Source organism: Pelodiscus sinensis, chromosome 16 (assembly GCF_049634645.1).
Source record: "Pelodiscus sinensis isolate JC-2024 chromosome 16, ASM4963464v1, whole genome shotgun sequence".
Classification (NCBI taxonomy): Eukaryota; Metazoa; Chordata; order Testudines; family Trionychidae; genus Pelodiscus; species Pelodiscus sinensis.
In genome coordinates this window covers 17,732,272-17,745,448 of record NC_134726.1, presented here as the reverse complement: position 1 = coordinate 17,745,448, position 13,177 = coordinate 17,732,272, and the positions used below count along the sequence as shown (strand labels likewise).

General features: G+C 42.6%; 1 protein-coding gene across 8 annotated transcripts in view; it reads left to right on the top strand.

The window, feature by feature from the left end:
• The window catches only part of SNX29 (sorting nexin 29), a 463,946-nt gene that overhangs the window by 23,684 nt on the left and 427,085 nt on the right, over window positions 1–13,177 (top strand). For all 8 annotated transcript variants that reach the window (XM_075899351.1, XM_014577718.3, XM_014577716.3 and 5 more), the window contains 2 exons: window positions 5,747–5,927; window positions 11,735–11,805. In XM_075899351.1, coding sequence (XP_075755466.1) covers window positions 5,747–5,927; window positions 11,735–11,805 — 252 coding nt within the window. The remainder of the gene's footprint in view (window positions 1–5,746; window positions 5,928–11,734; window positions 11,806–13,177) is intronic.

The window sequence follows — 13,177 nt, the reverse complement described above, 5'->3', positions numbered from 1 at the left end:
AGGCAGGGGCAAAGAAACAGAAACTGGGTTGTCATAGGGTTTATTTAACTCTCTACTCCTGGGGGGATGATTCTTTTTTTTTTATTGTTACAGACATAGTTGCTGACAGATACTTTGAAATAAATTGCCAATAGTTGTTTAGGCAAAATATGTGGAATTTTGCAGAACTTCAAAATATCATGTGCAGAATTTTTAATTTTCATTGTAGGAGTCCCCCCCAACAGTACCATTTGTATGTTCTTAACTTAAACATTTTTGCTTCTTTACAGCATGTCATCTCATTGTATTACAGGCAGTCCCCGGGTTACGTACAAGATAGGGACTGTAGGTTTGTTCTTAAGTTGAATCTGTATGTAAGTCGGAACTGGCGTCCAGATTCAGCCGCTGCTGAAACTGACCAGCGCTGACTACAGGAAGCCCGAGGCAGAGTTGCTCAGCCCTGGGCTTTCTGGAATCAGCCTCTGATCAGTTTCAACAGGCTGATTCTGGACGCCAGTTCCGACTTATACAGATTCAACTTAAGAACCCCAGGCATCCCCAAGTCAGCTGCTGCTGAAACTGATCAGCGGCTGATTCCAGGAAGCCCGGGGCAGAGCAACTCTGTCTCGGGCTTCCTGTAGTCAGCGCTGGTCAGTTTCAGCAGCGGCTGACTTGGGGACGCCTGGGGCAGAGCAGCTGGGGTGCTGCTGGGTTGCTCCAGTAGCGCCGCTCCTCAGCGCTACTGGACCAATCCACCAGCACTCCAGCTGCTCTGCCCCAGGCATCCTGATTCAGCCGCTGCTGAAACTGACCAGCAGCGGCTGAATCAGGACGCCTGGGGCAGAGCAGCTGGGGTGCTGCCGGGTTGGTCCAGTAGCGCCCAGAGCGGCGCTGCGGGACCAATCGGCAGCGCCCCAGCTGCTCTACTACAGGCGTCCGGAGAAAAGCTTGGACTGCTGGGGGGGGGGGGGGGGGGAGGGGCGTACTAGCTGTGCCCCCCCGGCCCCAGCAGACCAGGGAGACGCGGACGGGGGACCGAGACGCACCGTGGTCCCGCCGCCCGGGTCCTCCGCGGCTTTGCTCCGCGTCTCCCTGGTCTGCTGGTCTGCCAGCAGACCAGGGAGACGGGGAGCAAAGCCTCAGAGGACGCCGGCAGCGGGACAGCCGCGGCGCGTCTGGGCTGTCTGCTGCCCGCGTGCTCCCCGGCTTTGCTTCCTGTCTTCCTGGTCTGGGGAGACATGGAGCAAAGCCGCGGAGCATGCGGGCAGCGGACAGCCCAGACGCGCCACGGCTGTCCTGCTGCCGGCGTCCTCTGAGGCTTTGCTTCCTGTCTCCCTGGTCTGCTGGTCTCCAGCAGACCAGGGAGATGGGCAGCAAACCCCATTTGTAACTGCGGATCCGACGTAAGTCGGATCCGTGTAACTCGGGGACTGTCTGTATAGTGTTTACCCACCCTATAGAGTCTTATGATTCATAATGCAGACATCTTCTGTGTTAACTATTATTTTCTGTATATGTTTATAGAGAAGAATAACTAATTGATATCAAAGGGGGATTAAAGAATTCATACCCAATCAAACTGCCAATTAGAAACAACAAAGTTTTGAATAAATAAGAAACTAAAAAATCCATCCTGATATCACAGAAAAGGCAATGTCAAAATAATTTATAATTCCATTTAACATGAAAAATGCTATACAATTTTAAAAAAACGCGTCGCAACCAAATACAAGGCAGACATTTATTTAAACATAGTATAGTTACAGTTTCTCAGTTCTGTACTTTTGGCTTTTCCCCTCATCTTTCCATTGTAAAAACCATAGATTTTTCCTTTCTGAAACTAGTCTTTACAATTAGTTTATCCTTGACCAGTAAACCAATTCAGGACAGCATTATAACCATCTGAGTAAAGTAAACTACATGGGAGCTTAGTTGTTGAACCTATAAACAAATGGATCAAAACCAAATATGAAGTTTGTGTACATTTTGTGTAAAGTAGGTGACTATTTGGGTGTTTTCCCTCAGATTACATAGAATACATTGAATACAGAGTAAATCATGTTCCTGATTATTATTTTGTATGCTATTGTCAGACTGGGAAATAGTATTATAAACCTCGGTGGGATTTTTCAAAAGCTCTTTATGCCTGCTCCATTAATCATCAGACTTAATGTTTTTGAAAATCCCTTCTTAAATCGTTATGTTCATACTATGTAATATAGTATTTGTTAGATAAATTTTGAATATTAACTATTGATACCCCAAATTCCTTTTCTGAACCACTTGATTGTCTCTTGGCAATCTGTTCATTGACAGCAGTTGGGGTGTTAGCTTTGAGGAGACGAGGAAATCTACTTGGTTTTTTTTTATTCTAATAGCATTTTGACTTCCTCCTTAGTTTGTCCATCTTACTGAAAAACAAATGAATGCATGTTTTCATAAATAATTATAAGAGACTCTCTTCATAAAAGAAATAAATCATGGTAGTTTTTCTGCTTATGTATTTTATTTTAAGGAATCTTTTCTTTTGCTAGATATGCCAGATTAACTGTTTGAAATGGAGAGATCCAAATAAATGTAAGACAGACCAGAGCTACTGAAATAGCAATATAGCTTCCACACATATACTAAGGACCTGTTAGACATGTTAATCTATTGCATAAATCCCTAATCAATGGTAAACATATATTTAATTTTGAACATGTGAGTTACTCCATTTTACTTGTTAAATTTAGTCCATATGTAGGATCAGTGCATAAGAGAACATGGGAAAATGGATCATACTGGATCTGTGGTCTATCTTGTCCAATATAACCTCCCTCCCACCGTGGAAATTTGTGATAAATATGCCTAATAATTAATAATTCTAGGTGTAAGCAGTTGTCATGGCTCTGAAACATGAGGTTTTCTATCTTGTACATGTTTTCATCTCATTTGGTGGAACTGTCAATTTCCCTGTTCACACTTTAATTTTTTCCCTATATTTTTTCAATACTCTGTCTCAGCATAGAATCATATCAATAGAATATTAGGACTGGAAGGGACCTTGAGAGGTCATCAAGTCGAGTCCCCTGCCCCCATAGCAGGACCAAATACTGTCTAGACCATCCCTGATAGACATTTATTTAACCTACTCTTAAATATCTTCAGAGATGGGGATTCCACAACCTCCCTGGGCAATTTATTTCAGTGTTTAACTACCCTGACAGGAACTTTTTCCAAATGTCCAACCTAAACCTCCCTTGCTGCAGTTTAAGCTCATTGCTTCTTGTTTTATCCTCAGAGGCCAAGATGAACAAGTTTTCTCCTTCCTCCTTATGACACCCTTTTAGATACCTGAAAATGGCTATCATGTCTTAATCATTCTTGTAACTCTTCTCTGGATCCTCTCCAATTTCTCCACGTCTTTCTTGAAATGTGGTGCCCAGAACTGGACACAATATTCCAACTGAGGCCTAACCAGCTCAGAGTAGAGCGGAAGAATGACTTCTCGTGTCTTGCTCACAACCCACCTGTTAACGAATCCCAGAATCATGTTTGCTTTTTTTGCAACAGCATCACACTGCTGACTCGTCTTCAGCTTGTGGTCCACTATAACCCCTAAATCCCTTTCTGCCGTACTCCTTCCTAGACAGTCGCTTCCCATTCTGTATGTGTGAAACTGATTGTTCCTTCCTAAGTGGAGCACTTTACATTTGTCTTTATTAAACTTCATCCTGTTTACCTCAGACCATTTCTCCAATTTGTCCAGATCATTTTGAATTATGATCCTATCCTCCAGAGCATTTGCAACCCCTCCCAGCTTGGTATCATCTGCTAACTTAATAAGCGTACTTTCTATGCCAATATCTAAATCGTTGATGAAGATATTGAACAGAGCTGGTCCCAAAACAGACCCCTGCGGAACCCCACTTGTTGTACCTTTCCAGCAGGATTGTGAACCATTAATAACTACTCTGAGTATGGTTATCCAGCCAGTTATGCACCCACCTTATAGTATTCCCATGCAAGTTGTATTTGCCTAGTTTATTGATAAGAATATCATGCGAGACCGTATCAAATGCCTTACTAAAGTCGAAAAAAAGCTATCAGATTGGTTTGACATGATTTTATTCTTTACAAATCCATGCTGGCTGTTCCCTATCACCTTGTCACCTTCCAAGTGTTTACAGATGATTTCCTTAATTACTTGCTCCATTATCTTCCCTGGCACAGAAGTTAAACTAACTGGTCTGTAGTTTCCTGGGTTGTTCTTATTTCCCTTTTTATAAATGGGCACTATATTTGCCCTTTTCCAGTCTTTTGGAATCTCTCCTGTCTCCCATGATTTTCCAAAGATGATAGCTAGAGGCTCAGATACCTCCTCTATCAGCTCCTTGAGTATTCTAGGATAGCTAGAGTCTCAGATACCTTCAGCTCCTTGAGCATTATGGAATGTCCACTGGATAGGATGGCCAAGATTATGCCAGTCCATTATACTAGCTGATGGAACATTAGATCTGTCTGGCTTTCCCATTGTAGCACTTGAAATGTCAGCAGTGGGAGTGTCCTAAAGCAGCAAATATGAAATACAAACACACAGATCAGTATTCTTAACTTCAGTATATGCATATGAATGGGATAATCATATTCAGTATATCATAACCTTTCCAGTGATATCTTAAATGAGCCAGCTTGCCCGTGGCGAGTAGATTACAACCCGGAAGAGCTGGGTTCTGGCGATCTGCACATGTGCAGAACGATCTGTGCATGCGCAGAACGCCAGACAGTGCGGCTGGCGAGCGGGGCTCAGCATGGCTGGCGAGTGGGGCTTACCATGGCTCGGCGAGCCCTGATCGTAAGCATATTTTCAAAAAGCATATGGGAATGCCATGTTACATTCACCACCTTCCACATCAAGTACAATGCACATTTGCTTCATCTTGCCTTCTTTATCATAAACACATGGCAACATGCATATTTTAAAAAACAGACCAAACTCTTCCCTATTGCCCCTTCCCTCCCAAAAACCAACCCCATTTCATCCCTAGAGATAGAATGAGAAGAAATGCCAAACAAGTGTAAATCCATATTAGTTAATGCCATACAGAAAAATAGACAGATGTCTTAGTGTTGAGTATAGCATAAGGGCCTATGTAAAGTAGAATGGTAGGTAATGATAATACAGTAATTTGATGAAAGGTTTTTAATAGTAAGTAGAATTTGTTGTGAACAAACATAAGTTATCTTAAACTAGTAACAAATTTATCAATTCTGGAGTGTAATTTTGTTTTTAAAAATGATAGTAGTATTCATCCCAAATCAAATTTTGGCACTGTTGTAAAAATTAAATGGTATATTGAATGACCTTTTAAATACAAGATTTAGTAGTGAAGGTGGAATCCTGCGGGAATAATTCTTATCACAGCTATAGTGAATAACTTCAGAGAAATTCTGTAGAAGTAAACAATCTATTCAACTGAAGTTTTACAGCAAGCCGAGCAACGATTAATCTGTGTTTAAGGTCATAAGCAGGTAATTGTGTTTTTTTAGTAAAATAGCATGTCTTGTAGAAAGGAGACAGTTGATTGCGTGTGTTTAAGGAGGAAATTGTAATTATATAGTTCTAACACCAATATCTAACACCAAAAAGCAGTCATAAAACTGTATAAGTAAGAATAACAATGATAGAAATGGTATTGTATTTAGTAATTTTATGGTAGGGACCGAGGAAAATAGTTCAGACAGATGAATTAAATGTATATTTGTATCTTAATATATCTTGCAGAGCCCGTCTTTTGGTACTATGTGAGAGAAGTTCTGAATAAACATGAACTACAACGCTTCTACTCTCTGAGGACTATTACTACAGATATTGGCAGAGGCCGTGCCTGGCTACGCTGTGCATTAAATGAACATTCTCTGGAAAGATATGTCCATATGTTGCTTGCAGATAAAAATCGACTTAGGTAACTATTTCATGTTCTAATAATGGAGGAATGCATGCAATTGTAGACTAAGCGCTGATAATTAAAAATGTCTGAAACTAGTAGTAGATGAAGTAGTCCATTTTATTTTAATTAAGCCACTTAGCATCACATTTTTAACTGCTGTTTTAAATTTTTCATAGCCAAATATTTACTATATAATTTATTTTATAGTCTCTGTTCCAAAGCGTTCTAAAAATTGCAGTGGTTAACACAGAGGATGTGAAATAATGCACAATGGAAAACCTAATCCAAACTATATGTATAATATGATGGGATCTATATGAGCTGGTGCCACTCAAAAAAGGGGTCTTGGAATCGTCGTGGATAGTTCTCTGAAAACATCTACTCAATGTACAGTGCCAGTCAAAAAGCTAACAGAATGTTGTGAATCACTAGGCAAAGGATAGATGATATCACATTGCCTCTATATAGATTTGCATTGGCCCCAAATCTTGAATACTGGGTGCAGACATGGTTGCCTCATCTTGAAAAAGATGCATTGGAATTGGGTAAAGGTACAGAAAAGGGCAACAAACATGATTTACATTATGCAACAGCTTCCATATGAGGAGAGATTAATTAGGTTGGGACTTTGTAGCTTGGTGAAGAGAAGACTAAGGAAAGAGATGATGAGTTACTCAGGATAACAAATGTGGAAGCAGAACTGAAAGCTATCAGAATGTCATGGGGAGAAGTTAAGATTACAGCAGGAAATGGCTGAAGTTGGAAGGCAACAGTTAAGGCTTTATGTTCTACATGAGGTAGGATTGAGAGAGAGAGTGGGGGGGGAGAGAGTGAGCAAGAGCCCTAATGAGCCTAACTGTGCCAGTCAGGATTGGGCACAGTTCTCCTGTGTACTGTATAAATACATCAGTGGTGCTCAACCTTTTTTCATTTGTGATCCCTGGAGCCTGGAAAATTTTTGTTGAGCAAAAACCAAAACCAAAAAAACCCGCTGGGAACATTTTGTTGCAGCCTCTTTAATTTAAAGTGCTGATCTGCTCCCTTGACACTCCTCCCACCCCCACCACATGTGCATCGGGTGCTAAGCCAGGAAAAGAAAATACTGACTGGCTCAGATCAAAGTGCTGCGACCTCCCCCCCAGGAAGACAGCTGCGACTCCCAACAGGGTCGCGACCCACGGGTTGTGCACCACTGAAATATGTTATAAGGGATCCTTGACTTGAAGAGTCAAAATCAAAATAAACAACACAATTAATAGACAACCCAGTCTCCATTTTTTGACACAATCAATTTTTTGCTACTTTATTTAACCATGCAAGTAATGCCTAATGCTAGAGTATGGTACTTGCTAAGGAAAGGGTTCAACCCAACGTGTTTACTTACCAGTCTCATGCCTATTACTTACAGAAGTCACATCAATCTCCCCTTGATTCTTTAGTGCCTTTACATCTTGGTTGAGCAAGAGCCTAAATCATTTGGTTGTGCCTGATGATTCATTGCTCAACCTTTCAGTTAAACATCTTGCTCTGTTTTATTTGTTTATATCTGTCCTTTTTAACTTACTCAAATGGCTTGATAGCTGTGGGTGAAATGTTGGATTTCTCAAATACATGTGTATGCACAGGTAAGTGCTATGATTGTTAATATAGCAGTTTATCCAGATATAATTGCTAGTATTACTGTAAATGGCGTCTTACACTTGAGAGATTCCTGATCTCAATGACTTGCATCTTATTAGAAAATGCAGAGATTGAAGGTAGACTGTTTCATTTAACTTCCAGTATTCAATCTAGCAAATATAGGGGAAATGTAGTGCCTATTTATAAAAAGGGAAATCAGGGCAATCCAGGAAACTACAGACCAGTCATCTTAACGTCTGTGTCAGGGAAGATAATGGAATAATTAAGGAATTCATCTACAAACCCCTGGAAGATAAGATAGGTAACAGCCAGCATGGGTTTGTAAAGAACAAATCATGTCAAGCCAATCTGATAGATATATTTGATAGGATTACAAGTCTTGTGATTAGGGGGAAGCAGTGGCCGGAGTATACCTAGACCAGTGGTCTTCAATCTTTCTAACCACAAGATCACTTTTTCTATTTAAGTGCAATGTAAGATCTACCTCAAACCCAAATAACCTTGCCCGGCTTCCTTCCCCCACTTCTTTGAGGCCCCACCCTTGCTCCACTCCTCTGAGGCCTCACCCTGCGCACTCCATCCTCCTTCCTCCCCGAAGCTCATTCACTTTCACCAACCTTCTTAAGTGTTTCTCAAACTGTGGGTCCTGACCCCCCAGGTGGGTCACAAGCAACTTAAAGGGGGGGGGGTCACGGTATCACAAAGTTTGAGAACCCCTGGACTAGGGGATACGGCATTTGCTTGGGGAGCACAGTATGGGGGCTTGAGTCCTCCTCCCTCCCTTTGCCCACCTAGGGAGCAGCCAGATAGCCAACATAGGCTGCCCCAGGGATGGAGCTGGCTCCTGCTTTCCGAGAGCAGGATAAGGGACCCTGCTGAAGGTAGGGAGATGGGGGTGGCATGGGTTCTAGAGTGCCGTAAGGGATAGGGCATTTGCCTGGGGAGCACAAAGTGGTGGGTTCAAGTCCCACCCACCCTGGGAGCAGCTAGATAGCCAACACAGGCTGAAGCAAGATAAAGGACCTGCTGAAGGCAGGGCAGGGCAGGGCAGGGCAGTGAAGTGGGATCTCCAGTGAACTTGAGGATAGGGCATCAGCCTCTGGAGCACATGGTGGTGGGTTCAATCCTACTTCTCTCCATCCGCTCAGGTAGCCTGGCAGCTAACACCCTCTGCCCTGGGGGCAGACCTAGCTCCCACATTGGAGAAAGCAGGATAAGGGACCCTCTAAAGGTAGGGAGGTGGCTTAGGGGACAGGGCATTTGTCTGGGAAGCATAGGATGGTGGGTTCAAGTCCCATCCCCACTAGGCAGCTGAAGTCCCACCCTGGGAGTGACCAGAGGGCCAACATAGGATAAGGGTCCCCCTGAAGGCAGGGAGGTGGTGTGTTGGTCTTTGAGTAGACTAAGGGATACAGAATTTGCCTGGGGATTGCAGGGTTGAGGGCTTGTGTCTCCCCTTCCCTGGGAGCAGCTGGACAGCCAACACAGAGTGCCCCAGGGATGGAGCTGGAAGGCAGTATAAGGGGCCTACAGACAGCAGAGGGAGTTTTGGAGTGGACTAGAGGATAGAGCATTTGCCTGGGGAGCACAGGGTGAAGGGGTCAAGTTCCTCTCACACTGGGAGCAGCTGGCTAATCAACACAGGCTGAAGCAGCATAAGTAGGGAGGTGGAGTGGGGTCTCTAGTGGACTCAGCCTCTCAAGCATAGGTTGGTGAACTTGATCCCACCCTGGGAGTGGCTGGACAGCTGCCCCAGAGATGGAGTTAGGGCAGGCTTACTCCTGCTGTGGCCCTGCACCAGTCCTGAAAGCTGGCAAGAAGTACAAGAAGTAACAACCACACACATGTGTTGGATTGGGAGCTGAGTGAAAGGCAGTGTGTGTTTGTGAGAATGACAGAAATTTGCATTGCCAAGCTCCCTCCATCCCCTTCTTTCTGTGTGGAGATGGGGTACAGGAGTGGGGGGAGAAGGGACACCCTGACATCAGCAGCCTCCCACAACCTGCACAACCTGCACAGCAAGCAGGAGGCTCCCAAGGGGCAGCCCCAAGACAGAGGGCAGGAGCAGCATGATAGTAGGTGGAGGAGCAACTGAAGAGCCAGCACTTGATAGCTTCCTGGCCAAACCAGTCAGGATCACCTGTCAGAGGCTCCAAGATCTACTGGTAGATCCTGATTTACTGGTTGGTGACCACTGACCTAGACTTTAGTGAAGCATTTGATACGGTTTTGCATGTCCTTCTTATAAGTAACCTATGGAAATACAGCCTAGATGGGGCTACTATAAGGTGGGTGCAGAATTGGCTGGATAGCCTGAGAATGGTTATGTCTAGACTGCAGGCTTCTTTCGGAAGAAGCTTTTCCGGAAGAGATCTTCTGAAAAACTTCTTCCAAAAGAGAGCATCTACACAGCAAAAGTGCATTGAAAAAGCAGTCTGCTTTTTCGAAAGATAACCACCACACTGAGGTTTCTTCCTCGTAGAAAGAGGTTTACAATGTCGGAAAAACCCCTCTGTTCTTTCTTTCTTTTTTTTTTTAAAAGAACGTGATTGCAATGCAGACGTAAGTGAATTATTTTCAGAAAAAGAGCCGTTTTTCCGAAAAAATACTGTAGTATAGACATACCCTCAGAGAGTAGTTATTAACTGTTCACAGTCCTGCTGGAAGGGCAAAGCAAGTGGGATTCCGCATGGGGTCATTTTTGAGACCGGTTCTGTTCAGTATCTTCATCAACAATTTAGATATTGGCATAGAGAGTACACTTATTAAGTTTGCAGATGATACCAAGCTGGAGTGGTTTCATGTGCTTTGAAGGATCGGGTCATAATTCAAAATGATCTAGACAAACTGGAGACATGGTCTGAGGTAAATAGGATGAAATTTGATAAGGATAAATGCAAAGTACTCCACATAGGAAGGGACAATCAGTTTCACACATACAGAATGGAAAGTGACTATCTAGCAAGGAGTACTGCTGGAAAGCATTTAGGAGTCCTAGTGGATGACAAGTTAAACATGAGTCAACAGTGTGACTGCTGCAAAAAAAGCAAACATAATTCTGGGGTGCATTAACAAGAGTGTTGTGAGCAAGATATGAGAAATCATTCTTCTGCTCCATGCTGATTAGACTTCAGTTGGAGTATTGTGTCCAGTTCTGGGCACCACATTTCAAGAAAGAAGTGGAGAAATTGGAGAAGGTCCAGAGAAGATCAACAAAAATGATTAAAGCTCTAGAAAATATGACTTATGCGGGAAGACTGAAAGTACTTGGTTGCTTAGTTTAGAAAAGAGAAGACTGAGAGGGGACATCATAGCAATTTTCAAGTATCTAAAAGAAGGAGTGTTAAAAGAAGGAGTGAGAAAAATTGTTCTCCTTGGCCTCTGAGGATAGGACAAGAAGCAATGGGCTTAAACCGCAGGAAGGGAGGTTTAGGTTGGACATTAGAAAAAACTTCCTGTCAGGGGGTATGTCTACACTACCACCCTAGTTCGAACTAGGGTGGTAATGTAGGCAACTGGAGTTGCAAATGAAGCCCAGGATTTGAATTTCCCGGGCTTCATTTGCATCTTGCTGGGCGCCACCATTTTTAAATGTCCGCTAGTTCGGACTCTGTGCCCCGCGGCTACACGTGGCACGGACTAGGTAGTTCGGATTAGGCTTCCTATTCCGAACTACCGTTACTCCTCGTTCCAATTCAAATCCCGGGCTTCATTTGCAACTCCAGTTGCCTACATTACCACCCTAGTTCGAACTAGGGTGGTAGTGTAGACATACCCAGGGTGGTTAAACACTGGAATAAATTGCCTAGAGAGGTTGTGGAATCTCTATCACTGGAGATATTTAAGAGCATCTGTCAGGGAATGGTGCTTGGTCCTGCTATGAGGGCAGCGAACTGGTCTTGATGACCCCTCAAGGTGCTTTCCAGTTTTAGTATTTTATGATTCTCTGTCATACAACTCTCATTTGGATTGGCTTCATTACTTTTAATTTAGGATTGTCTAGCGTTTATATTTCTATTCCTCCCATCTAATGCATGTCAGGTTCTTTAAAGGGCCACTGCACTTTGTAAATTGATCAGCCACATATATGAGCCTCTCTGCTGCTGATAGGTGTAATGTTTCATAGTTTCAAAAACAGTGTATGCAACAGTGTAGCTTTATGTTTACCTTTCAATCTGTAGAGTCTTCTATGAAGATTGGTCTTTTATGATGGATGAAGAACGTTCTAGCATGATTCCTACAATGGCAGCTGGTAAGTCTGGACATATTAAGACAGGGATAATCAACTTGGGAGCCCTGGGGGCCACAATAATACTCACAGCACATGCCGAAGGCCACAACTTAAGTGTGTTTGCATATACATGTAAATATATATGCTTTTTTCAGACTGATGGGCATGAAAACAAAGATTAAGGCAAGACTACACAACACACAGACCCCATTTAAGTTAGTTCCGCTAATATTAATAAAATGCAATATTTACCTGATTTCCACCCATATGACAGCACTTTTAATGAGAAATGACAGTCTAGGAATTTAACTACTAAAACGCATATCAACAGAAGACCATTAAATTGACTACTTTTTTGTTTTGGTTCCCACCTGTGGGTTGTGTGTTGAGCCTCGCGGAAACTTAAACCGCACTGCGGGCTGCAAACAAATCCACCGTGGGCTGCATGTTGAGTAGCCCTATATTAAGGCAAACTCTGAATTATACTGTTTTGAGAGAGATTTCATTTTGAGGATGTATTTATTTCTGTAGTAATTGCAATGCACTATATAAAACAATGAGTTGGGTGCTCTTGGTGAAGCAAATCCTGGTGTATTTTATGTACTCAGTAAAGGGACATCCATAACATTGGCTATTGGCACCAGTTTAAATTATAGAGAAAGTACTGAGCTTTTGCAAGTCTGGCAGGAATACTCTGTGTGGGAGCTTTATCTTTCAAAACTGTGGTTTATATTGCTGTATCAGTATGTTAACAAAAAAAATTAGATGATATTCATAATAACGCTGACCTTATTTTACAGCAGGACTTAACTTTAGAGCAGCAGTTTGTGTACAATGCAATAGCTTTACTTGACTGCATGCTGTTTCTTGAATTGCACCATATATTATAGGGAACTGAATCTGGGTCCAGCAAGTCTAAGTTAATGCCACTGGATCATCCTTTCTCTATGTAATGTTCCTTTTTATTTATTTTTATAACATTAGTGCACAAAAGCCATAGTCATGGCCTAGGACTCCTTTGTGCTAGCAGCACTCTCAACAATCAACTTAGGCTTGAATAAAGATCTTAACTGGTTAACACACTAGAGACAATTTCCCTCTCTTTGATATTCGCATTTCCACATCACATGTTATGAATGAGACACATCCAACCTGCTCAATTAGCTTCATTAACACTGGTCCTGCAATTGACAGGTAACTTCTTTTGCTGTTATATATAGCCTAGTTTCTGTAATTTCAACTCCAGTTAATCTGATGAAATGGGTTTTACCCAAGGAAGCTCATGACCTAATAAATGTGTTAGTTTCTATAGTGCCAAAGGTCTACTAGTTGTTTTTAGAAGGAAGCGGTGTTAAAATCTATACTTCATTTTGGATTTATCTTTACACTTCCT